We start from the raw sequence: 25,099 nt of genomic DNA on the forward strand, positions 1-25,099 counted from the left end.
TTTTGAAAAGCTTTATCAGTTTATTCAGTTCAATCCAGGGCAACTGCTAAAAAATCCACACACAGGACTGGCGCTACCTACAGTGTCCTGCAGAAATGGTGGCACAGATAGTCCCGAGTCCTCTGGGACTATCTTAGTAGACCTTCCTGGAAGACACTAATCACATTCTGCCTTTAAAGTTTCTTAAATAGAAACGCTTGAATTTGGAGACTTCGTGGTCAAGGGTACAGGGAGGCCATATGTTACGTTGGGAAGGGCCTTGGTGTGTCTGAGGACACTGATCCCTTAAGCACCAGGTAGGGCTGCATCTTGGATAGATGAAATTAGGGCAAGCCTGTGTAGGCCCCAGGGGGCCCACTGTGGTTCTAGCCACGTGACTGGCTAGAATGAGACCTGAAATCAGGTTATGCTTCCAGAAAGGGAATTTCCAGCCTTCAGCCTCTCTGCTGGCTTCTGCCACTGCTCACAGTGAGATCTTATCCTCCTGACAAAGTTCTGGAGTGGCCCTGTGACTTCTGCCCACCACCAGGGACCTCATGGGTGGTCACCTCCGTTTACACACTGATGGTGGTCCCATGGGAAGACTAAAAGGGAGAGCATGAGGGACTACAGGAGTTACACACCGCATTAAGTGCCGGGCATGCCAAGAGCTGAGACACCAAATGGTCTCAGAAAATGGGCGGAAGTAATGGGTTCAATATCCAACAGGAACTCCCTCTTTTTATTTTGTATGTGTACATATGTACACGTGTGGGTGCCTGCAGAGGCCAGAAGAGGACACTGGAGCCTCTGGAAGTAGAGTCACGGGGCAGTCGTGAGCTGCCTTGTGTGGGTGCTGGGAACTGATCTGGTCTTCTGCAAGAACAGTAGATGCCCCTACCCAGTGAGCCATCTGCAGGCACCCTCCCTCACGTCCGACTGCTTTGATAGAGTCTGAGCAGTCCAGGCTGGCCCTGAGCTCGTTATGACTTTGAACTCCTGATCCTCCAGCCTCCACCACCTGAATGCTGGGATTGCAGATGCATCCCACCAAGTTTGGTTTATGTGGTGCTGGACATCAAGGCCAGGGCTTCATGTATGCCGGACAAACACACTACTCTCTGAGCTACATCCTCAGCCTTCAACATGGTGTTTCAAGAGGTGTGCAGCAGTGAGAGGCGCTCACATCCTGTCTTTTCCCTGCTGGGACACAGATGCCATCTTATCATGTAATATTAAATCAGTGTTCTTACTATATTTATTTGTGTGTAGGTCAGAAGATGGGGACTGAACTCAGGTCTCCAGGCTTGGTGGCAAGTGCCTTTACCCTCTGAGCCATCTCGCCTGCCCATGATTCTAGCATCCTTCAGCAAAACAAACAACTCAACTAAGCTGGCCTTCCCAAAGACCCCAGGAAAGCACAGAGGTCTAAGACCTCAAGGGGTCTCAAGACAGATGTCTGCAGGGGTGGGGGGTATTGAAGGACACACCTTTGAAAAACAGAGGGCAATTTCCTGGGTTCATAGGACACCATGTCCTAGTTCCCCAAAGATGTCACAGTTTACAAGGAAGATTCTCCACAGGCTCCCCTGGGCCCTCTGTGTGTTGAAGTTTATGCTCAACAGTGTGACCCATTTCCAGAGACTCCAGGCTGCCCCCTCAGGATTCCACAGCACCAAACCTAGACTGCAGAGACAAGCTGATGTAGGAAACGGAAGTGGCACTTGCAGGAGCCCAGTGACCATTTATATAGAGTCAAAGCCTTGTCTGGGTGATGCTGCAGAAATGGGTAAACAGTGTTCCCATGCAAGCTGGTGCTTGGGTATGGAGGCTAACACCAGCCGGGTGACCAGATGCCAAACTCATGCGCAGCTGTGCAAACATGGGGGCAGGGACCTACGCTGACAGACCTGGCAGGGCCAGCAACAGCGAGTCGAGGTCCCCTCTGCAGTTGACAGGGCCCAAGCCCCAGGCCAGACCAGGCTAAAGGCTGTGCTAAACAGGAAGTCCCTCCAGTTTATCCTCTCAACATCTGCCACCACAGGCAGCAGGAAGCTGAGCTGGCTGGTCTCTGAGATTGTGTCCCTGCCTGTGTTGACACAGTCCACAGGGGTGGCTGGCTTAAGCCCGTTTTGTGGCTAAGAGGTGAACACCTCTGCATGGGAGAGCCTGCTGCACATAGTGTGTGTGTGACCATCTCTGATCTCAGTGGTGGAGGGCTCTGGGGACATTTATCCTCAACCCTGAAAGCCTCTTACACTGGGCCCATCTCTCTAGGACCAGAGAACTGATTTCAATAATGGTATCCATTACCCTTGTTGAGCTGTGTGTGCCCCTGGGCCCTCAACACTCTGTGATACCCTCCAGAGTTGGAGGAAAGCACCAAGCTGAACCATAGATCAGTCACCTCATCCCTGTGTGTCATTATGAGCCATGCTACCTACCCCTTGTGCCAGCCCTGAGCTCATCTCTGCCCTCTTCAGCAGCCTAGTCTTCATGTGTGTATGTATGTGTGTGCTCACATGCATGCATGCACATGTCTTTGACTGTGTCTCACGTAGCCTCAAACTCACCATGTAGCAGAGGATGACTTTGAACTCCTGATCCTTCCTCCACCTCCCTAGAACTGGGATGACCACGCCTGGTTTATGTACTGCTGGGTTCAAGCCTAGGGCTTCCTGCACACTAGGCAAGCTACTAACTGAGCCCCAGTCCTCCAGCCGGCCCTGGGAATTCAATCCTGCCCTGCCAATCACAAGGTCCAGATGTCTGAGATCTACCGCGACCTCTGGTGTGCTGGGCCCCTTCCCAGGACAAGGTGTTTTCAGCTTGTCCCTGGTCCAGGAAGTCCCCAGGGCCATGTGATCACGTCTCCTCCTTTGGCCTCGGATAAAATGGTATTCTCACTCCTTTAGGCCCTTATTCATCAGAGGAGTATGGAAGTACGGGGCAGCATCTGCGCAGTCTGCTTAGCAATCCCCACTGTGGCTCTTGTGACGCCGCCATGGTGGTTCTCATGAAGCCTGGGTTTGTCTGACAGCCCCTTAGCTACTCCTACCAGCGGCTAACACCGCCTGAGGGTCACTCTCCTGCAGGCTGTACCAAACCCTGCGGGCCTCACTCACACCACCTGGAGGCTTCTCTCGTGCCCATCCAGCTGCACCTTGAGCTTATGCAACTCCTCGATCTCACGGTTGTGGCGTTCGGTCTTATGCCGCACCAGGGAGCGGTAGAAATGGATAGTGAAGACCACGAAGATGAGCCCCACGGGTACCATGATGATGGTTGACACCAGTGCGGCCTGCCAGCCGGTGTGGCTATGGGAGCCTGGCTGGCCCCTGGCGTCCACCGGGAGGAACTTGATCCAGCAGAGAAGTACCACCTCGGCCAGGAAGAGCAGGATGCCCAGGACGGTGGAGAAGCCCCAGGCAAGCTCGATGTAGGGGTGCATGCGCTCGTGCGGTGACTCGCTGATGGAGTTGAGGTTGTGGATGTTGCTAACAGCTTCCACGTTGGGCAGGATGCACGTGCTGATGAGCAGCGCGAACAGGTGCACAGCCACCAGCACCGTAGTGCAGGCGCTGAAGGCGATGAGCAGGGGCTGTGGGTACTGGTACTGTGTCTCCAGCTGCACCTCCACCATGGCTACCTGTGGGCACAGGAGGGGTTGGGTCGGGTGGGCAGGGATGCATCCCGCCATGACCATAAGTGGAGGATAGTAGGGTGGGCTGGGCATGCTAGGCAAGGACTATACTGCAGGGACACGCCTCCAGCCTTAGTCATCAATTTGCCCCAGCTGCCCCCAAGTCTGAGTGAGAACCTGATTTAACGGTGGTAGACTAAGAAAATCCACTAGGCTCACATCCACTTTGGTGGTTTTTCTTTCTTCTTTTAAAAAGTTTTTATTTTAATTATGCATGTTTGTGTGTATATGCATGTGTGCACATATCTCGATCCTGTGTTTATGCAGAGGAAACCCTGCACAAGTTGCTTCTCTTCCTTCTACAATGTGGGTTCCAAGGATCGAACTCAGTCCATCGGGCTTAGCAGCAAACGTCTTTGCCTAGTGGCCCTGATTCTGCTCTAACAGCACACTAGAGGAAACTTCCAGAAGGGATGCAAAGGGCACCAGGAAGCTTCTTAAATGTATCTCCAAATTGCTTCTAGAAGTATCTACAAATAAATAAATAAATAAATAAATAAATAAATAGCTGGGTGTTGGTGGCTCATGCCTTCAACCCAGCACTAGGGGTTGGGGGGGCAGAGGCAGGAGGATCTCTGTGACTTTAAGGCCAGCCTGGTCTACAGAGTGAGTTCTAGGATTGCCAGGGCTACATACACAAACCCTGTGTCAAAAAAACAAAAACCAGTAGAAATGAGTTATTACTATGAGCTCACATGGTATCTAGACCATCAGGATGACCTCTCCTTTAGGCCTGTTGATGCACTCAAGACTGCCATGAAGTCTAGACTGCCCTCCCCACCTCCAGAATGCACACTCCCTGTCTGATCATTCTCAGAACCTGTGTGGAAATCTCACAAGTGACTTAAGCTTTCGTTTGGATGAGGGTTTCCTTGGGTCAGATGCTATAAAGTCTTCCAAAGTTTGGGAAGCAAATGGTCTCAAGGCCTGGGTCCAAAACTGACAGCTGCTCATGGAGTGAGTTCCAAGCCTGTGCCCACAGAGAAAGGGAGCCATCTGCCTGGGGGAGGGGGTGAGGGGGTGTGGCTGGAGGGTGCAGTGCTCGCCTGGCAGATATGTACAAGGCCCTGGGCTCCATCCTCAGCAACCCACACACACACACACACACACACACATTCATATACTGCTACCGGGTTGGGACTGAGTGGTGTGCTCCTTTAATCCAAACACTAGGGAGGAAGAGGGTCTACACAGTGAGTTCAAGGACAGCCTGTCTACACAGTGAGGCCCTGTCTGCAAATAAAAAAATAAAAATGGAAAGGAAATAAGCTCATTATATTAAAGTCCTGTAAAATGTCTCAACTTTCCACAACTAAAACAAACAAAAGGTAGCGCGGAAAATGCAGTTCTGCGCAACTCTGGGGCAGCGAGAGCAAGTCCCAGCTGTAATGGCAGCACCTGATGTCTCACACATTTCTTCCAAGTGAGCTTGAAAGTCCACTGTGAGCTGGGTGTTGGTGGTGCCCGCCTTTAACCCCAGCACTCGGGAGTCAGGGGCAGGTGGATCTCTGTGAGTTCAAGTCAGTCTACACACAGTTCTAAGATAGGCTGGGCTTTGAACTCTGAACCCTGCTGTTCCTGCCTGGTAAGGGCTGAGGTGACAGGAGTGTGACAGCATACCTGTCTGTGCATGCTGAGCAGCTCTCTGCCGCAGAGTCCCTCCCCACACTGCCAACCCCTAGCTCTTTCTGACGGTGACAGTCCCCTGTTCCTTGAAAACAGTGCCAGTCAGAGGAGCCAAACTCTGAATTCTAGTCACACAAATTATTTTGATTCATCCTGAGTATCAGGAGAGAGAGGTAGCTCCAACTTACAGCTTGGCCATGGTGGTGCCTGACTCTCCTCTTTTGTGTGGGATCCCTCGTTCTGTCAGAGATCAAAGCCTCCTTTAGACCCCATGTCTCTACATAGACTGTAACCAGTAAGCCCTGGGGAAGATTAAATGATCTTTGAGGCCAGGCCTGGTGGTGTCAATCGGGAGGCTGAGGCAGGAGGATCATGAATTTGAGGCTACACATTGACACTACACCTGACGATTGCTGTCTCTCCCCACCCCCAAGCATGGTCTGATGGTAGGTCAAACTAGCACTGAACTCACTATGTAGTTGAGGGTGACTTTGAACTTCTGATCCTCCTGCTGGGATTACAGGTAGGCCTGGTGTGTGCAGGGCTGGGGCCTTGTGTATATGAGGCAAGCTCTCTACTCACTGAGATACATCCTCAGCATGATGAAACCACGGGGGAAATAACCAGTGGCAGAGCAATGGTCTGGTACACTCAAGGATGTAGTTTTAGGGGCCGAGAAATAGCTCAGCAGTTAAGAAAACTGTTTGCCACACAACCATGAGAACATTTGTTTGAATCCCAACACTGATGTTAAAGCTGCACCTACTTGAGTCCCGCATTCGGGAGAGACCCTGCCTCAAAGGATTGCCTTTCCATCCAAGTGATGGAAAACAATCTGATGCCCTTTTCTGGCCTCCTGGTGCACATGCATGTGTGCATGTACTCACACACAGAGACACATACACACAAATAAATATTTTTACAAGGTCCTAGGGCTGGGGCTTAAAATGATTGGCCAGGAAGCTTGAGAACTAGAGTTCAGATCCCCAGAACCCATGTAAATGCTGGGTGGGTATGGTGACTCATCTACAATGCTGGCCTGGGAAGGGGAAACAGGATCTGCATATGGTTAGAAAGACTAACTGCATCGGTGGGCTCTGGGTTTGACTGGAAGACCCTGCCTCTGGGGGCTGGAGTGATAACTTGGTGGTTAAGAGCAGTGTCTGCTCTTCCAAAGGACCCAGGTTTGACTGCCAGCACTCACATGGTGGCTCACACCACCTGTAACTCTACTTCCAGGGATCTGAAGCCCTCTTCCAGCCTCCTGGAGCACCAGACACACATACAGGGAAAACATCCACACAAAAAGAAACAGAGAGAGAGAGACTCCACTCAATTAACTAGCTATGTTGGTAGAGAACATGGGGCAATTCTCAATCCCAGTCTTGGGCCTCTGCTCATACATACATGTGCATCCACATACAAGCAAAACATACACACGCACATACATACACACACACACAAACACAGTCATAGACACAAAAAGACAAAAATCAAAATGAAAAAGGCCCTCAGAACAACAAAAGGAAGAAAATAGAAAATAAAAAGAAATAGATTTGATCTCCAGTAACAAACAAACAAAGAAAAAGAGAGGAAAAGGAAAGGGAAAGAAGAAGAAGAAGAAGAAGAAGAAGAAGAAGAAGAAGAAGAAGAAGAAGAAGAAGAAGAAGAAGGCCCAAGTATTGCTCAGAGATGGATGGCCTCTGCCCCATCCTGTGTGGTCTGGTCTTCTGGTCAGAGGGTTTAACTCTCCCAACTGTGGCCCACTCACAACCAAGCATGTTCTGCCACAATGGTTTTCCATGTAGGATGTTTATTTTACATTGCTCTGCTAGTTTGATAACGGAAGTTGTGGAAACAAACTATTATTTGACTTAAGGAAAGAAATCACTTCCTATCCAGTGGTATCCTAGCACAGAGCAGAAAGGGAGACTGAACCCTTACAGCCTGTCCTCTGGCCAATTCCCTGTGGGGCAGGGGGCAGATTTAACTGACTCTTGTCCTGGGATGACTCAGAGAGATGGCGGCAGTCAGGAGCCAGGCTGGAAGCATCGGCCACATTGTCACCAGGGGAAGGCCACATTTGGCCAGCATCTACAGCTCCAGCTGGGCTGGCCACCTGCCATAGTTCCCTGAGTTCCTCAGATTCCCAAACTCATGGGTGATGCCTGAGATGAGGCAAACAAAACACAAAGTTTTCCAGTAAACCCTACTCACTGGAGCTATTTTGTTTGTTTTCTGAGACTGGGTTTCTCTGTGTGTAGCTCTGGCTATCAGGGAACTCGCTCTGTAGACCAGGCTGACCTTGAACTCACAGAGATCCAGCCTGCCTCTGCCTCCCGAGTGCTGGGATTAAAGGTGTGCGCCACCACCGGACTGTGTCTCTTGGGTGTTGGTTATTTTATTTGTTTGTTTTGTGTGTGTGTTCATGTGGAGGGCACAGATTAACTTTGAGATTTGTTCCTCAGATGCTATCCACATTCATTTGTGTGTGAGTGCATGTGTGTGGTGTGAATGTGTGCATGTTTGTTTGTGCACGTGAATGTGGGTGTGCATGTATGAGGAGGCATTCGGGTGATGTTGGGAATCATCCTCAACCATTCTTCCAAGTTGTCCATTGAGGCCAGGGCTCTCAATCAAACCCATAGCTCACCAACGTAGCTAGTTCTGCTAGCCAGTTCGCTCTGAGGACCTCCTCTGTCTCAGCCTCCTGAGGCTGGAATTACTGACAGCCACCATGCTTGCCACATTTGCATGGGTTTCTGGGATCTGAACCCTGGTCCTCAAGCTTGTTCTATAAATGCTGTAACTGCTGAGCCACCTCCCGGCTCTCTGCTTTTTATTTCTTTGTGTGTGTGTGTGTGTGTGTGTGTGTGTGTGTGTGTGTGTGTGTGAGAGAGAGAGAGAGAGAGAGAGAGAGAGAGAGAGAGAGAGAGAGAGAGAGAGAGAGAGTGTGCTGTGGAGGTCAAATGACTTTCCACTGTGAATTCTAGGGACTGAACTCAGGTCCTCGTATTTGCATGGTTAGTACCACTAAGCTGTTTCCATCTTCTTCCCAGTGCTGAGTTTCTAGTCAGGGTTTGGAGAAAAAGTGTTCCCTGGAGCACTGCAAGACACAGTAAACTCATTTGCTGGGACCAGGCTTGCCCAGCCCCCACCCTTGCACTCACCATGGCGAAGCCCGAGAGGAGGGCAGAGGTCCGGCTGGAGGCTTTCAGCTTGGCCCTGCTCAGGTACAGCTTTCTCCAGGACAGTGCCTGCACCGAATGGTGGTTGGAGGTGACCAGCTCCAGGTAGCTGCGTCGGACCCAGTCTCGGTAATCCATGCCCTTGTGGCCCGGCTCAGGGCAGGCAGGGGTGGAGGGATCCATGGGCACATTGAGCTCTGCACTCATGGTGGGAACCAGGCTGGGGGAGGGAGAGACAGGACATGTTGGAGCATCTTAGATGGTTCTTGTGCAAAAACCAGAGTCTGAGGCCTTTTGTGGTTTTTGGTTTTCAATATGTAACCATGTCTTTGTGTGTGTGTGTGTGTGTGTGCCTGTGTGAGTGTATGTGCACGTGTGTGGGTACATGTGCCTGTGTACACGTGTGGAAGCCAGAAGAGGGCATCGGGTGTCCTTCTCTATCACCCTGCCTATTCTTCAGAGGGTCTCCTTTTGAATTAAGGGTTCATCTCCTGCTAAGCTGGAAGCCAGCAAGCGCCAGTGTTCCACTGGGATCCGAACTCCATTCCTCATGATTGAGCAGCAAGCATTCTTACTGGATGGGACCGCTCACTAGCCCTATGCTTTGTTTTAATTGTGTCTACCTTTTTAAGGGGAAAAAAAGATTTATCCATTAGCTATGTGTTGTTGGTATACACCTTTAGTTTCAGCGCAGGGGCAGGCAGATCACAGAGTTCAAGGTCAGCCTGGTTTATAGAGCTAAATCATTGCAGAATAGCCAGGGCTACACAGAGAAACCCTGCCTCAAAAACAAAACAAAACAAAAACCAAAAACAAAACCTTACAAGTGTGTGCCTGTGTATGCTTGTGTATTTGTTAGTGTGTACAAGTGAATGAGTGTGGTACATGTATACAAAAGCCAGATGTTGACACTGTGTGTCTTCAATCACTGTGTCTTGAGACAGGGTCACTTACTGTATCTAGAGTTCACCAATGTGGCTAAAGTGGCTGTCCACCCAGCCCCAGGGACCCTCCTGCCTCCACCTCCCCAGTTTGGAGATTACAGTGCATGCTGCCTTGCACAGCTTGACATGGGTGAACTAGACTCAGGCTTCATGCTTACGTGGCAAGCACTTTATGACTGAGCCATGTCCCCAGCCTGTGCTCTGCTGTGACTCGCTATGTAGACTAGGCTGGCCCCAGACTCACGGTCCTGTCTCAGCGTCTTGAGTGCCATAATTCTAGGCCTACGATACTATGCTTGGCTTCCACGTCCAAATGTAGAGGCATGGGGTCTAAAGGTAGCCCTGGTCTCTAAGGCAGTCTGCAAGCTAGAACACAGCACCCTCTGCAGAAGTCGGGGGTCAGCGTGCAATGGCCAAACTGTTCTCTGTAAAGTTGGCCCGCCTCTCTCCTGATACCCAGGGCAGCACCTATCTGTGAGACTAGAATCCAGAGTTTGACAGCAAGCACCCCCCCCTCCATGGTGTCTTCACGGAATGGGCAACTGACACATTCAGAAAGGGGTTGGTGGTGGGGAAGGGGCTCTACGGTAGAATGCAGCCTAGAATCCACATTGATTATTGGTAGATCCTAAACAAGTGCCCTGCCCCTAAAGCTAGGTCTCAGCCCTCACTGGGGGACTCTAGGCAGAGGCTCTACCCCTGAGCCACACCCCAGCCCCTCACTGGGGGATTCTAAGCAGGCAGGAGTTATACTTTCTGCTCAAACTCTGTCTTTCTGTCTTATATGTGTGTCTGTGCATCATGTGCATACATGGTACCCACAGAGGCTAGAAGGGGACAGATGGTTGTGAGCTGCCATATGGGTACTGAGGATCAAAACAGACCCTCTGGAAGAGCAGCCAGTGCTCTTTCCTGAACCATCTCCCCAGTCTCTTCTGCTCTCCTTTTTACTTTGTATTTTGAGACAGTTTTGCTAAGCTTCTCAGGTTGATCCTCCTGCCTCAGCTTCCGTAATACATGAGATTGCGGGCCTGCTCACCAGGCCTAGTTTCTTGTTGAATGCTTGAACACAATGTCCAAGCTGCTTGCAGTGTGAGGGGGGCATTTCTCAGCAGATACTAGCTTCTCAAATCTAATCTTAAACACCGTAAGTCACCTCCAAAACCTATAGCTACTTTCTAAATTGAGCCACACCAAGGCTGCAATGGGAACCTTTAGCAAAAGGAAAAATGAGACTGGGCGGAGGCAGGAGGTTATAAAGTTGACAGCCATGCTGTGCTATGAAGTATGATGTGTGTGTGTGTGTGTGCATGTGTGCGGCTACAGGGGGATATAAGATGTCTCCCTGTATTGTTTTTCACCTTAATTTTTGAGACAGGCTCTCAGGCTCCTCAGATACTCCCATCTCTGCCCCATGTAGTTGGGATGACAGGCAGGTGCTCATGTCCAGCTTTTAGATAGGCCCTGGGGATTTGAACACAGGTCCTCTTGCTTTTGTAGCAAGTGCTGTTATTAAACTGAACCATCTCTTTAGCTCCTGAACTGGGCTGCATGGAGCCCTGTATCAAAGTGACGTGAGGGCCAGAGAGACAGCTCTGCAGCCTTGCCACCAAGCCTGATGACCCGAGTTTGATCCCTGGAATCTACATTGTGGAGAGACAGAATAGATGCCCACAAGTTGTCCTCTGACCTCCGCACACACACTATGGAATGTGCATTTTTACACCTCCACAAAAGAAAGAAGTGTAAAAGAACTGTGTTTTAAGAGGAGCCTGGCCAGGGTTGCATATAGAGACCCTGTCTCAAAATTAAAAGTGGAGGGGAGGAGGGGGTGGAGAAGAAGAGAGGGAGAATCCATCAACTAACATGAGCATGCTTTATTTTGAGGCAGGGTCTCTCTACATTCCCAGCTGTCCTGGAACTCACTATGTAGCCCAGGCTAGCTCCAAACTCACAGAGCGATCTGCTTGCCTCTGTCCTGAGTGCTGGAATTACAGGTGTGCACCACCACACCCTGCACCCTTTATAGAGACACACAGATCAAAGATCTCTGGGCTCACTCCTAGGAGACTTTGGGTCTGGCAATGACATGTAATGAAGCTCAAGTGTGATCTGTTAAGATGTATATGTATGACGGGCCAGAGAGATGGCACAGTGGTTAAAAGCACACACTGCTCTTCCTGAGGACCTGAGTTCGACTCCTAGCATCCATATCAGGTGGCTCACAACTACTTGTAAGCCCAGGGGAATCTGACCTCTGTGGGCACCTGCATTCATGTGCATAGCCCCCTACATAGATACATAATGAAAATAATAAAACTTAAAAAAAGATGCCTGACTCTAACCTCAAATCTCCACTAAATCTATTGCTGCCAGTCTAGCTAGTTTCTTTCACTCAGGGTAGCCTGTGGCAGCACATTCCAGGTGGTTAATCTCTTCAGGACAAGCCTGAAGGGCAAAGGCATCAGACAACTCTGGTGTTCAGAGCCTAAGGCTGTTAGAGCACAGCCAGGCAGGTTGTGGTACGGTAGGCTTGTCATGTCAGCACTGTGGAGGCTGAGTCAGGAAGAGTGAGCGCTTCAGGCCAGTGTGGGCTGCAGAGTGAGACTGTGTGTGTGTGTGTGTGTGTGTGTGTGTGTGTGTGTGTGTAAGAGACTAACTCTGGTTAGTCTAGCCTAGACTGTCCTATGCAGACAACAAAGCTCTGCCCACCTCTGCCCCTGAGTGCTGGATGACGGCTGGCACCACCACTCCTGGCCTTGGGCCTGTTTACAGGAATGACAACTTGAGGACTAGGGTCACATGCCACCCACACCTGCAGCTAGCAGCACTGTGCCCAATCTCCTCCTCAAGGGATGTTTCCTCTTTTGGAGGAGATTCAGATAAATACTTCTCACCATTCCATGGGTTAGCTCCAAATGACTGAATATGTCACAGTTTGGAAATGAACTCCCCTCCCCCACCTCACCCCTTTACAACACAGAATGAAGCCTGAAGTCTGGGGGAAATAGTACAGAGAGAGAGTTGTGAAAAGCAATCCTTGCTCCCAGTACCCACAGATGCTCATACAACTGTTCTTATACATCAAAGATGAAGGAGGGCCTAGGGTGTGGCTTGGTGGTAGAGCACTTGCCTAGCAAGCATCCTCCAGTGAGGGGCTGGGATGTGGCTCAGAGGTAAAAGGTTTACCCAGCCTTAGGTAGGATCCCCAGCATGGTGTAAAACTGGGCGGAATGGTGCACACCCGAAATCCCAGCACTGGGAAGGTGGAGGCAGGGAGATTAGGAGTTCAAGGCCATCTTCTGCTATAACTTCAAGCTCAGCCTGGGCTGTAGGAGGTTCTGTCTCAAAACAAAAACAAAAGCAGAACAAAACTCAAACAAACAAAAGTTATGGGGAGCCAAGGAAGCCTTGAGTGAACATGTAAGGAGTTGATGGAGTCCTGAGTGAACACATTCTGTTGACAAGGGCCAAGGCCTCAGAGCCGAGCCATGGGAATTGGCAAGCCGTCCTCCAGGTGAAGCTCAGAGGTGTGGCAGCACCTTTCTCCGCTCCAAGTGGATAATAATGTCTACAAATGGCTGACTAGTATGCGGAGAACTGGCAACTGCAGCTTTCCCGCAATCCTTGACACCCTTTGGTGGAATGCAGGGTCAGAGGACTCGGAGGTTGGGGCTGCCGGCCACTTCCCAGGTCCTGCAGCTTCAGGAACTTCCCTAAGGTAGGGGACAGGGACGCAGCCCTGCAGCCCTACAGAGACATCCTACTGAGACTAACCCCTCTCCTTGTACTATACATAACAAACTCACTGAGGTTTCAGGCTGCTGTGTAGCTGCTGCATCAGAGTGGGCATGGCCTGCCTAATCCCAGCTTTTCTGTACCTGGATCTGTGTGTCTGTCCCTTCTTCATTCCCATGTTGCTCTAGTCAGGGTTCTAGGACCAACCCATGCAGGATGAGGTGAAAAACCAAACCAAACAGAAACCCCACGAGAGACTGAATCTCTACCTTCAAAGATTCAAAGACCTCACTGCCCAGTAGGGGAGCCAGACAAATGGGAAACACTCTTACCCAGTTAGCTACCTGCTTCAGTGGTAAGGGGGGAAACAGAAGGACTGGATGCCTGTCACATGCAGACCCACGTTAGAGCATATAGACAGGGGTAGAAAAGACAATGTGGCATAGACAGACCTTCTGGACACTGGAGAGATGGCTCAGGGCATAAAAGCTTATACTGCTCTTGCAGAGGACCAGAGTTAGCTTTCCAGCATTCTGAGTCAGACAGCTCACAAACACCTGTAACTCTAGCTCCAGGAGTCTGATGCCCTCTAGTGGCATCTACAGGCACCTGCACCCATGTGTATGTACATGCCCCACACAAGACACACATATAAGCAAACATAAAAATAAAATCTCAAGCAAAGAAACAAAACCAAAAACAGACCCTCCACCCAAGACAAGACGTTACCCATATGGCGGGTTCTGAGAGGCAGGAAGACGAAGCCATGGTTAGGAAGACTACCATCCTCCTGCGGGTGGGGCATGAAGGTTGGCTGATTGAAAGACAAGGAGACTAAAGACTCTTGAGGTCTAGGGCAGCACCACAGGGCTAGTTGCAGACACACAGTAGGACTATAGTGGACTTTCTTCAGCAATGCGAGGGCATGGGGACATGGTGGGAGACAGGGACGGGAATAGTCACTGTCTACGGTCACTGCCAAGTCTCTCCGTGATAGACTACCTTTAACCCAGTGAAATGGCTTATGGAGGGGCTGGAGAGGTGGCTCAGCCGTTAAGAGCAAACTGCTCTTCCAGAGAACCCAGGTTCCATTCCCAGCACCCATGTGGTGGCTCACAACCATCTGTGACTCCAGTCCCAGGAGATCAAAGGATAGGAAGGACCCATGAGGGAAGATGGCTACCCAGGGGCTGCAAATGATGAAGGTCCTGGGCTCCAGTCTGAGAGTGTGGCTAACCTAGTGTATGCAGACAGCCCCAGAGTGGTTAGGAGTGGGCATGAGAGCTCCTGCCTCCATCTGAGTCTTGAGACACAGCTGCAGGTCCTGTAAGTAGATGAGACACCCTCCACTGTGATTAGCCCAGGAGGTTCAAATCCACTTTCTTTCTTTCTTTCTTTCTTTCTTTCTTTCTTTCTTTCTTTCTTTTTTTTTTTGAGATAGAGACTTATGTAGCCCAGGTTGTCCCAAAATGTAACCAAGGATGGCCTTGAACTCTGGATGCTCCTGTCTCTGTCTCCAAATGCTACAATTACATGCTTGGCTTACATGGTGCTGGGTATTGGACCAGGGCTTTCTGCACGCTAGGCAAATATTCAGCTAACTGAGCTGGATCTGCAGCTCCCACCGGACCTCTTTCCTACCAGTGGTTTTGTTTTGAGGCAGGGTCTTGCTGTGCAGTCCAGGCTGACTTGGAACTTGGGACTGTCCTGTCCCATCTCCTGAGTACTGGGATCATAGGCATGTACCACTGGCCCCCACCTCAAACCCACTCTCTATACTCCTAGGGCCTATCTTGGTCCCTGTGGGGGAGGAGCAGAGTCTGTCTTACACACTCGAAGCTCGGGCTGGAGGGGGAGTGGTGAGACAAGATGGAGCGCACATGTCTGTCTGTCATACAGCACCAGCTCTAAGAATTGCTAGGCAGACTGAAGCTTGCTTTTTTTTTTTTTTTTTTTTTTTTTTTTTTTTTCTATAAAGAGCAGAAGAAAAATGAGGTTTTGTAGAAACAAACGGTGAGACTGCTAACAAGCCATCCTCACGTCAGGCTTGTTTGAAGCAGCAGGTTATGGAGTCTGCCTATTTTAACTTCCTCTAAACATTTGGGGCACGGGAAATGTTTCTTGTCACCTACACGCCTGAGAGGTGCAGCGGCCTGCCAGAATCAGCCACCTGCACTTCCCTCTGTCCCTTACTCTAGGGAAGTCCCTCCTGCTGCAGGACGTGAGAATCAGCTGGCAGCCCCAAGCTCCGAGTCCTCTGACACTGTGCTCAACCAAGGCTAGCAAGGGATTGGGGTCACGCCATCCTGTCCCTTCCTCTCCATCCCATGCCTACGAAGAAGCTCAGTCTCCCCGTTCAAAATCCCTAATCCAAATCCTTCGTGCCCCTAGCTGGGAGGGGACCCTCTTCTGTCCCCGAGACAAAAGAAGGATGAACGCCCCCCCCCCCAGCACTCACCCCGGCTCCCAAGCCCTCAGTGCTTGGCTCCGGCTCCCGCTCGTGGCTGGCGTCTGTGTCGCGGTCGGGTGGCCTTGCGGCCGGGCCAGGGTGGAGGACCGGCCCCCTCCCTCTTTCCGCCCGCAGCCGCTGCCTAGGCAACGGCGCGCCGCCGTCACGTGACCCACCCTTGGGTCCCGCCGCGGACCATGTGACCTGAAGAGCTGGGTGGGGACCTACCTCTCCTCCAAGATCTAGGTGGTCTTCGCCCTAGCAAAGTGCTGTCATCCTCGTGGGGCCCAGGTGGGTAGGTCAGAGCGTGGGAGAGCTCTGCTCCTAGCAGAGTATCAGTAGGGGATGCCCAGCGGCTGTCGTAGGCAGCATGGAGAGGTGGGGACAGGGCGAGAACACTGCAGAGTGGGAAGAGGTAAGCTACGAAGGCTCAGCTTGGCTACATCCTGGTTTACTCAGGTTGTGCAGTGTCGCCATGCACAACTGTGGCCACCCAGGTTGGTTCCAGCAAGACTGAAAACCATATAGTACCCGTGTAAGGGGCATGCACTAATTGCTGAGCTCTGGGCACTTCATGGATGGCACAGAAGGGGCATTTGGACGCTGCGGCGGGGCACGACCTTCCACTCCCTGCTGCAGCCACCCCCCTGCTCTTGTTGGTGAGATCTGAGGTTTTACAACCGAGAAACTCAAGCAGGAACGGTCTCAACAGGAAGTGCACACTAGGTAACTCTGAGAAACAAGAAGGGACAGCATCAGCATCCAGGTGGGTGCCTTGTGGCCCCCCAGACTGCTTCCTATTAGCCTGGGAGGATGCTGCTGCGCACTCTATATAGGATTTTTCCATCTATCGCAATAGTATTGGACTGTGACACATTTACCCAAAGGAAGGAAAAATTCCACTCGTGTCCAAGTTTCCTGATAACTGGGAGAGTAGAGACGCTGACAGCAGTTTCTACTTGAGTCACCGAGCCCATTCACTTAGGACAAGGGAAACCAATCCCTCCCTCCTGGTGCCAACCCACCTGGCAGCACCGGTCCTCACAGGATCTGCTGCTGCCCAGCTCCACTTGTTTTCTCAGGGCAACTACCAGGCGACTTGCCGACCTCAAGTTTGAGCAAATGAAAACAGGAAGGAGACATTTGGTAAACCCCAGCCGTTGCATCATGGATGTCATTCTTTCTGACAAGGGGTTTTTGCTTATTGCGGTTATTAGAAACCCTGGCTTTGGAATGGGATGTAATAGTGCCAGGCAGCAAGGCTTCTCCACCACTAGCACAATTATCTGGCATGCCTGGACAAAAATGAAATGCCAACTGTAATTACCAGTCCTCCGAGGAGCCATTCTGCTAACCAAGCACAGGCAACAGCATTTAGTGTTGTTTGGTTTACTTTGTCCCTAGAATGAAGGGAGCCAGCTATGTATGGTGTCGGGTTTAAAGGCAGGCCCTGGCAGTTGGAGGGTTCCGGGAAGTTGATGAGGGGTTACACAGAAGGAAGGAGGTTCAGGATGCAGGGTCTCTTCTTGGGGCGTTGCAGTGCTATCTGGGCCGTCTGCCTGGAGTTGGTTAGTCTTGGCAAGTTACTTCCTTTACTTAAAAAAAACCTTAATTGCATTTTATTTATTTAGTGGGGGTGGTGTTGTGTGCCAAACACACATGTGGAGGTCAGAGGACAACTTGTGGGAGTCAGCTCTCTCCTTCCACTGTGTGGATTGAACTCAGGGGTCAGGCTTGCCAGCAAGTACTGTTTAGTCACTGAGCCATCTCGCTGGTCCCTGTACTTCTCCTAAAGCTTCAGCCAGCCTGTCTTCAACACCAATTCTTGGACACACATAATGAAAGTATACAGCATATTCTCCCTCAACCAATGAATCCTGTTCCTTGCTTTCCAATGAAGCCTAAGTCTTATACCATAGCATCATCTCATGGTTTGTGTGGTCAGCATGCCCAGTCAACTGACTCTTCACTGTATCCCCGTCACTCACGGTCTACCTGGTGTGCTTCCCTAGCTTGGTCTACTGTAAAAACTTACTATCAAACATCCTAGCACACTGGTCAGACTTTTGCAGTTTAACAGAATGCCTGAGGCTATGTCACAAAGACAAGAAGTTTATTTTGGCTTGCACTTGTGGAGACAGAGGTTCTAGCAGCATGGTGGGAGCCCTACCTGGACTGTCTCATATGGTAAGGATGTGCACCCGTCATGCTGTAGTCTCTCTCTTCCTTATAAAGTCACCAGGATTCAACTGCAGTGGCCCCACCCTAATGACCTAATCACTTTCCAAAGGCCCCACCTCTGAACACATAGGTAGATTACATTCCCACCCTCATAATGCTATTATTTAAAATCTGGGGGATTAAACTGCTTGGGGGGGGCAGCAAATCATAGTACTTACTCTGGCCTTTCTTGTTCACTTACTTTACAGCCCCACCAATCCTCTCCCTGGGTCTTGCTGAGACCCAGCCCTTCTCTCTTCCACCTCCTTCCTCCTGGCTGGGGACCTTCCAGCCACCTCAACCCCCAACACAGGGTTTCTTTGTGCAATAGTCCTGGCTGTCCTAGACGTTTTAGACCAGGCTGGCCTCACTCACCTGCCTCTGCCTCCTGATTGCTGGGATTCAGGGCGTGCACCGCCACCTGGCCAGCTATCTTCTTAACCCCGACCTTCAGATTTCCCCATCTCACTTCTTAGCAGAGCTGGCATCTCTTCCTTCCCCACCCTCAGCAGGCAGTCCACAGGAAGGCCATTCAAGCTGAGAAGGCATCTCAGTGATGTCATGCAGAGTTTGTGTGTTGAGACAGATTCTCCCATGTAGCCCAGGCTAGCCTCAAACTTGCCATGTAGTTAACAGATGGCTTTGAATTTCTGACATTTGTCTTCTCAAGGGCCAGGCTTTATAGGCATGCCCTGCCATGGCTGGTTTGTTTGGTGCTGGGGATGGAACCCAGGGCTTCATGCAGGCAAGCACTCTACCAAATAAATCACACCCTCAGACCCTTTGCTGTCCCCATGATAATTTTCCCCCTTCAAGACAGGGTTTCTCTGTATACCCCTGGCTTCCCTGGAAATCACTCTGTAGACTGGGCTGGCCTTGAACTCACAGAGATCTACTTGCCTCTGCCTCCTGAGTGCACTATCATTGCCCAGCTTCTTTTTTTTTTAAGATTTTAAATTGTGTGTGTGCTCATGCAGTCTCTCTCTCTGTGTCTCTCTGTGTCTCTCTCTCACACACACACTATGCATGTATGCACACACACATTATGCACGCATGCACGCATGTGTAAGGATGCCTGAAGAGGAAGGAAATTAGATCCCCTGGAGCTGGAGTTCCAGGCAGTTGGTTGTGAACTGCCTGCTGTGGGTGCTCACAACTCCGTTCTCTCCAAGGGCAGCAATCTCTCAAAACCACTGAGTCATCTCTCCAGCCCCTACAGCCCATTTTATATCATTCTGGGCTTTTGTCCTCCCTGGCCAGCCAGTCCTTCTGTTCAAAGTCTCTGGACTCTCCCTGACACTTCTGGGGGCGTCACTGCCAGGGCCCTCCCCCTAACTCCCTTCCAGTCCACACTCCATGGTAATAGGTCTCCTTAAGAGGCCCTCGAAGTCCACCAGCATCCGTCTCCACCATACCCCAGCCTCTCACTGAGCACTTGCTTGGCTTTCAGTAAACATTTACTACATTCTACGGAATGAGGAAGCTGAAAAGGGCCTCTCTGGACTCCCTCCAGGTTGATTTCTAAGAGTGTTCTCTTTATGGAAATACATGCTAATATATGGTAATTAAAGCTCACTTTAGTGGAGGACGCCAGAGAGTAAACAGAAATTAAGTTCCAAAGGGGAGAAGGAAAAAGCCTGCTTGGTTCTTGGGCCAGGAGGAAAAGCAGTTTCTACATAACCTCCTGTGCTGCCTTGGGAAGCAGCCAAGGCCCTGGTCCTGCAAAGTCCCAGAAGAGTCACTCCTTGTCATGGTTCATTTTAATTGTTAGGGCTGGAGAGATGGCTCACTGGTAAAGAGCATTTGCTATTCTTCCAGAGGACATGAGCTCTGTTCCCAACACCCACACAATGGCTCACAACCATCTGGAACTCCAGTTCCTGGGGACCCAACACCCTCTTACTGTTCCATGGACACCGGGCATGGGGTGCACATACATACATGCAGGTAAAATATACACACATGTAAAAAACAAAACAAAACAAAAAAACAACAACAAAAAAAACTTGTCCAAAAAAAAAAAAAAAAAAAAAAAAAGTCTGGGAGCTGGAGAGCCCCAAGATCCACGGGGCTCCAAGATCTGACAGCCTCATACAGACATACATGCTGGCAAAACACCACTACACATTAAATAGAAGTCTTGTCAACTTGACACAACTTAGAATCACCAGGAAGTTTCAATGAAGGACTGTCTACTTTGGTTTGGCTTGTGGTCACATATGTGGGAAGCTGTCTTTTTGTTTTTTTTTTTAAGCTTGGCTGTCCTGAACTCTGTAGTCTAGGCTAGCCTAGAATTCACAACAATCCTGCCTCTGCCACCCAAGCACTTGGATTCAAGGTATCCAAGGCAACTTATAAAAGAACACATTTAATTGGGATTTTCTTACACTTTCAGAGGGTTAGTACATGTCTGTCCATCATGGTGTGAAACATGGTGGCAGTCAGGCAGGCAGGCAGGGCAGTAGTTGAGAGCTTACATCTTATCCACAAGATGGAAGCAGAGAGGGTAGAGACTGGGAATGGTGTGGGGTTTTGAAACGTCAAAGCTCACCCCCAGCAATACAACTCCTCCAACAAGGCCACATCTCTTAATCCTTCCTAAACAGTCCACAAGTTAGGAACTGAATATTCAAACACCCTATGGGGGGCATTCTTATTCACACCCTATGTGCTAGGTTCGCCTGAATGTATGTTTGTGCACCAGGTGCATGCCATGCTTCAGACAGCACAAGAAAGATCAGATTCCAAGTCCTCTGAAAGAATAACCACTGCTCTTAGCTGTTGAGCCTTCTCAAGTCCCAAATTGTTCTAAGTTAACTGATGTGGGGAGACCCAGCCCACTGTGAGTGGGATCATTCCCTAGGCACGGGGGAGAAGCAGAGCTCAGCACAGGTGAGCAAGCGTGCATTCATGTCTCTATGCTCTGGACTGTAGATGTGAAGCAGTAGCTCTTTTCAGTTCCCGTCTTGACTTCCCTACAATGAGGGACTTTAACACAAATTGTAAGCTATCCATGTCTAATATGTTTTTTGTTGGGTTTTTAAAAAGTTATCAGGCTGGGGCAGTGGTAGCGCACACCTGTAGTCCCCAGCAGAGGCAGAGGCAGAGGCAGGTGGATCTACAGGAGTTCGAGGCCAGCCTGGTATACAGAACTACACAGAGAAACCCCTGTCTCAAAACAATCAAACATAGTATGAGAAGTAAAACTAAAATACTCATTTAAATCAATTTGACATTGATTAAATGACAAAGATTAAAGCTGTAAACAAATAAGTACTCATGGCTTTTTGCAGGGTGGGTGGGACACACCTTTAATTGCAGATGGATTTCTGTGAGTTTGAGGCCAACCTGGTGAATTCTAGGCCAGCCAGGGCTACACAGTGAGACCTGTGGTGTCTGAATGAAAACAGACAGCAGGCTCACAGGGAGTGGCACTATTAAGGGGTGTGGCCTTGTTGGGGAAAGTGTGTTAATGGGGGTGGGGGCTGGGCTCTGAGGTCTCAGGAGCTCAAGACAGGCCTAGTGGCTCACTGTCTCTTCCTGCTGCCTGCAGACCCAGATCTAGAAGTCTCAGCTACCTCTCCAACGCCATGCCTGCCTGCAAGCCACCTTGCTTCCTGCTAGGACAAATGGACTAACCCTCTGAACCTGTAAGCCAGCCTCCATTCACTGTTTTTCCTTTGTTCTTCCTTTGTTGCTGTGGCCATGGTGTCTCTTCCCAGCAATAGAAACCCTATTACGGATTCTGTCTCAAAAAACAAAAAACAAAAAAAAAGAATGGATACTTGCTTCAATTCAACATTTCTCTAGGTGGGTGGGAATAACTCTGGCCAGTCCAATTCTCGCGATTACTGACTTCCATTTCCCTCCCCTGCGCTCATGATCATAACTGTAATGAATCGGGGCTGGAGAGATGGCTCAGAGGTTAAGGGCACTGGCTGCTCTTCCAGGGGTCCTGAGTTCAATTCCCAGCACCCACATGGTGGCTCACAATCACCTCATAATAGCATCTTGTGCCCTCTTCTGGTCTGCAGGGATACATGCAGGCAGAACACTGTATACATAACAAATAAATAAATCTTAAAAAAAAAAAATAACTGTAATGAATCAAAAAACTGAGGTCATGACTAGGAGCCAGAGTATTTATTGGCTTTTCTAAGACAAGGTCTCATGTAAAACATGCTGGCCTCCACTTGCTGTGTGGCTGAGGATGACTGTCAACTCCTGACTTTCCTGCCTCTGCCTCCCAAGTGCTGGGATTACAAGCTTCCTTCCTGTGTACTTGGGGTCTAACTCAGGCACCTTCACCCACTGAGCCATCTCAATGGATTCTGAAGTGGGCTCCCCTGCAGACAGATGTCCTGACACATCAGTTGGTCAAGCTTGACAAGGTTCCTTTTGGCTTTCAGTCTCTGGTTTCCTTACGTTTCCTAGACATTGTCCATCATGTCCTGAACTTGGTGCTGGCACCAGGGAGGGTTTGAGGCCAGAGGGAAGCCACTGGAACTGAGCATGTGAGACCGCTATTTCTGATGGAGGACTGGCAGGCTATGGTGATTAAAGGCCACATTGGCCCCATCAGGCTCAAGGTGCTACAGGTGTGTATGGAGACATGAGGCACAAGTTAGGGAACAGGTGAGCCGGCTCCTAAGTTAGTGTGTGCATGGTGTCGCAGTTTCCTTCCATGGCAAGAACATGGAAGAACATGATTCCTTTTCTCCTACAGTAGGCTTTAGATATGTCATACACCCCTGGGACACCATTAAGTGATTTTGGAACACAGATGTGTGGGGCTCTTAGTGGGGAAGAGACCTCAGACTCAGAATGTACCGGTTAGCTTGACACTTGAAGACAGGCTGTCTTGGGGTTTGCTGTGGACAGAGGACAGCAGGGTCACCTAACTCGCAGGGGCTTGAGCAAGGAAGACAGGACAGGAAGCAGACAGCACTGTCAGGAGTGCTGACTGTACATGACCGTGGACAAGGTCACTGCGGCCAACTTGGCAAGGAAGATGCTGGTGGACACTGACATGGGTGAGGGGAAGGGGCAGGCCCTTGCTTCTCTGCTGCTGTGGAAAACACTGACCAAAAGCAACCCGGGAAGGAATGGGTTCTTTGGCTCAAAGCTCACAGTCCATCATCAAGGGAAACCAAGACAGGAATTGAAGCAGAGGCCATGGAGGGATGCTGCTTACTGGCTCTTCCAGCTTTTCTTATACAACCCAGGCCCACTTGCCCAGGGATGGCACTGCCCACAGTGGACTAGGCCCTCCCACACCAGTCATCAATCAAGAAAATGATCCACAGATATGTCCCCAGGCCACCCGGATGGAGGCCTTGAAGCTCCACTTCAGCTCCTTCTTCCCAGGGATGTCATTTGTGCCAAGTTGACAAATACTATTACAGGGAGAAAGGCAAGGACTCTGGCTCTAGGAAACACTACTTAGCATCCTAGCACAACACCTGGAGAGATCTTTAAGCAGCAACGCTGCCAAGAGAACCAAAGGGCGCACAACACTGGCCATTAGACAGACCGATTCGATGTTATGAGCTGAAACAAGTGGGGCTGATTCATTCAGCCCCATCGGGGAACGTGTTGCCGGCCACTGTAAAAGCAATGCAAGTATTTGTGGGCTACGGACAAAGTTTAATGAATAGGCGATTCACAACAGGAAACCATGAATAATAGGGTCAGCTCTACTCAAATATATATATATATATATATATATATATATATATATATATATATATAGTTTGTTTGTTTTTTTCAAGACAGGGTTTCTCTGTATTGCTTTGGAGCCTGTCCTGGAACTAGCTCTGTAGACCAGACTGGCTTTGAACTCAAGAGATTTGCCTGCCTCTGCCTCCTGTATTTTGTCTGCCTGTATGTTATGTATGTATGTGTGTGTGTATGTATGTTTATAACATGCATGCCTAGTGCCCACAGAACTCAGAAGAAGCTACCAGATCCTTAAGAACTGGTTGCAAGGTACTATGTGGGTGTTGGGAACCAAATACAGGTCCTCTGCAAGAGCAGTAAGTGCTATTACTTGCTGAGCCATCACTCCAGCCCCTTACTCAGTTCTATTTTATGAGAGCTGAGGAAATGGCTCAGTGAGTAAGAGAGTGTTTGCTGTGCAAGCATGAGGACATGCGGTCACCCCTCACACACACTGAAAACCTGGGTGTGCATGCCTGTAACCCTAGTGCTGTGGAGGTCAGAGGAGGCCTGCTGGGGCCTGCCAGCCACCAGCCTCAGGGACCCTGTCCCATGATAGTGATGCTCTTTGGCTTCTGAAGTATGCATATAGGTTCATGAACCACACGCCACCACACACAAAAAAGCAACCTGTACGCAATAGTCATCACTCACACCAAGGAGGGCTGTACATCCTCAGCCCGGGTAGTACCAGGTACCTTCTCCTGCTGAAGTGGTACTACCAGACAACTCTCCCCAGGACAGCACATCCACAACGGCCATAGTCACACTGGCTGGTTCAACCCCGGCCCCACCATTTGCAACAAGAGAAACCTTACTGTGGGAAATTCCATGAGAAATCCAATGGAAGGGCAAAGAACTTTCTACTCTAAAAATGACCAGCTGTCACACAAAGTGCTTAGCACATGTCTGTCAAGAGAGTGAATAAAAAAGGCCTACCTTGTGGGTAAATTGGGATCTTCAGAGACAAGGTTTGCTCCTCCTGAGGAGACCAGGGCAAGAGTGCTTAACTTCCGAGGGGAGACTAGGCTTGTTTGGGGTAAGATGGCCACACTCACCAGGCTTTCTGACAGTTATGCTATATATGGCCTGGGGTTCGTTGCCAGAATTCTCTTCACCTGTGAGCCCTCAACAAGCACATAATGGCACGATCCTCCTCTTTGTGGCTTTGGGGGAGGCTGGCAGTATCAGCTACCCGCCTCAGTGACGCCACCTAACTGCTCCATTTCCCCAAACAAATAACAGTCTGAAGATAGACCGAGAGTCAGCTAACCTAGAGAACTGATAACCCCTTAGCCAGGAACATTTCCCCAGATGCTTCCTCCTGGAATCCTTTTGTTTAGTCATTCCCAAGCTGTGGGATAATACATGTGCTGAGTGCAGCTCTAGGCCAGGCAAACCGGCAGAGGCAGGAAGGGACTTGTCCCTGGCTCCGAGGCAGCTGAGGGAAAGGCTTTTTGGCGCAGCCCTCCTCCTCAGCAGCCCTCGCCCAGCAGAGCAAAAGCCCATGAGGTCTAGGCTGCAGGTTCAAAGC

At 50.0% G+C, this 25,099-nt stretch overlaps 1 protein-coding gene across 1 annotated transcript; it reads right to left on the reverse strand.

Annotated features, from left to right (window-relative positions):
* On the reverse strand, positions 1 to 15,762 carry Orai2 (ORAI calcium release-activated calcium modulator 2). Its single transcript, XM_051204970.1, has 3 exons — positions 15,637 to 15,762; positions 8,479 to 8,716; positions 1 to 3,628 (listed from the first exon to the last, which is right to left on the reverse strand). Exons 2-3 carry the CDS (start codon positions 8,701 to 8,703, stop codon positions 3,101 to 3,103), a joined length of 753 nt encoding a protein of 250 aa, XP_051060927.1. The 5' UTR covers positions 8,704 to 8,716; positions 15,637 to 15,762; the 3' UTR covers positions 1 to 3,100.
* Between the last annotated feature and the right edge of the window lie 9,337 nt (positions 15,763 to 25,099).

The sequence above is a fragment of the Phodopus roborovskii genome, unplaced genomic scaffold, assembly GCF_943737965.1.
Source record: "Phodopus roborovskii unplaced genomic scaffold, PHOROB, whole genome shotgun sequence".
Lineage (NCBI taxonomy): Eukaryota > Metazoa > Chordata > Mammalia > Rodentia > Cricetidae > Phodopus > Phodopus roborovskii.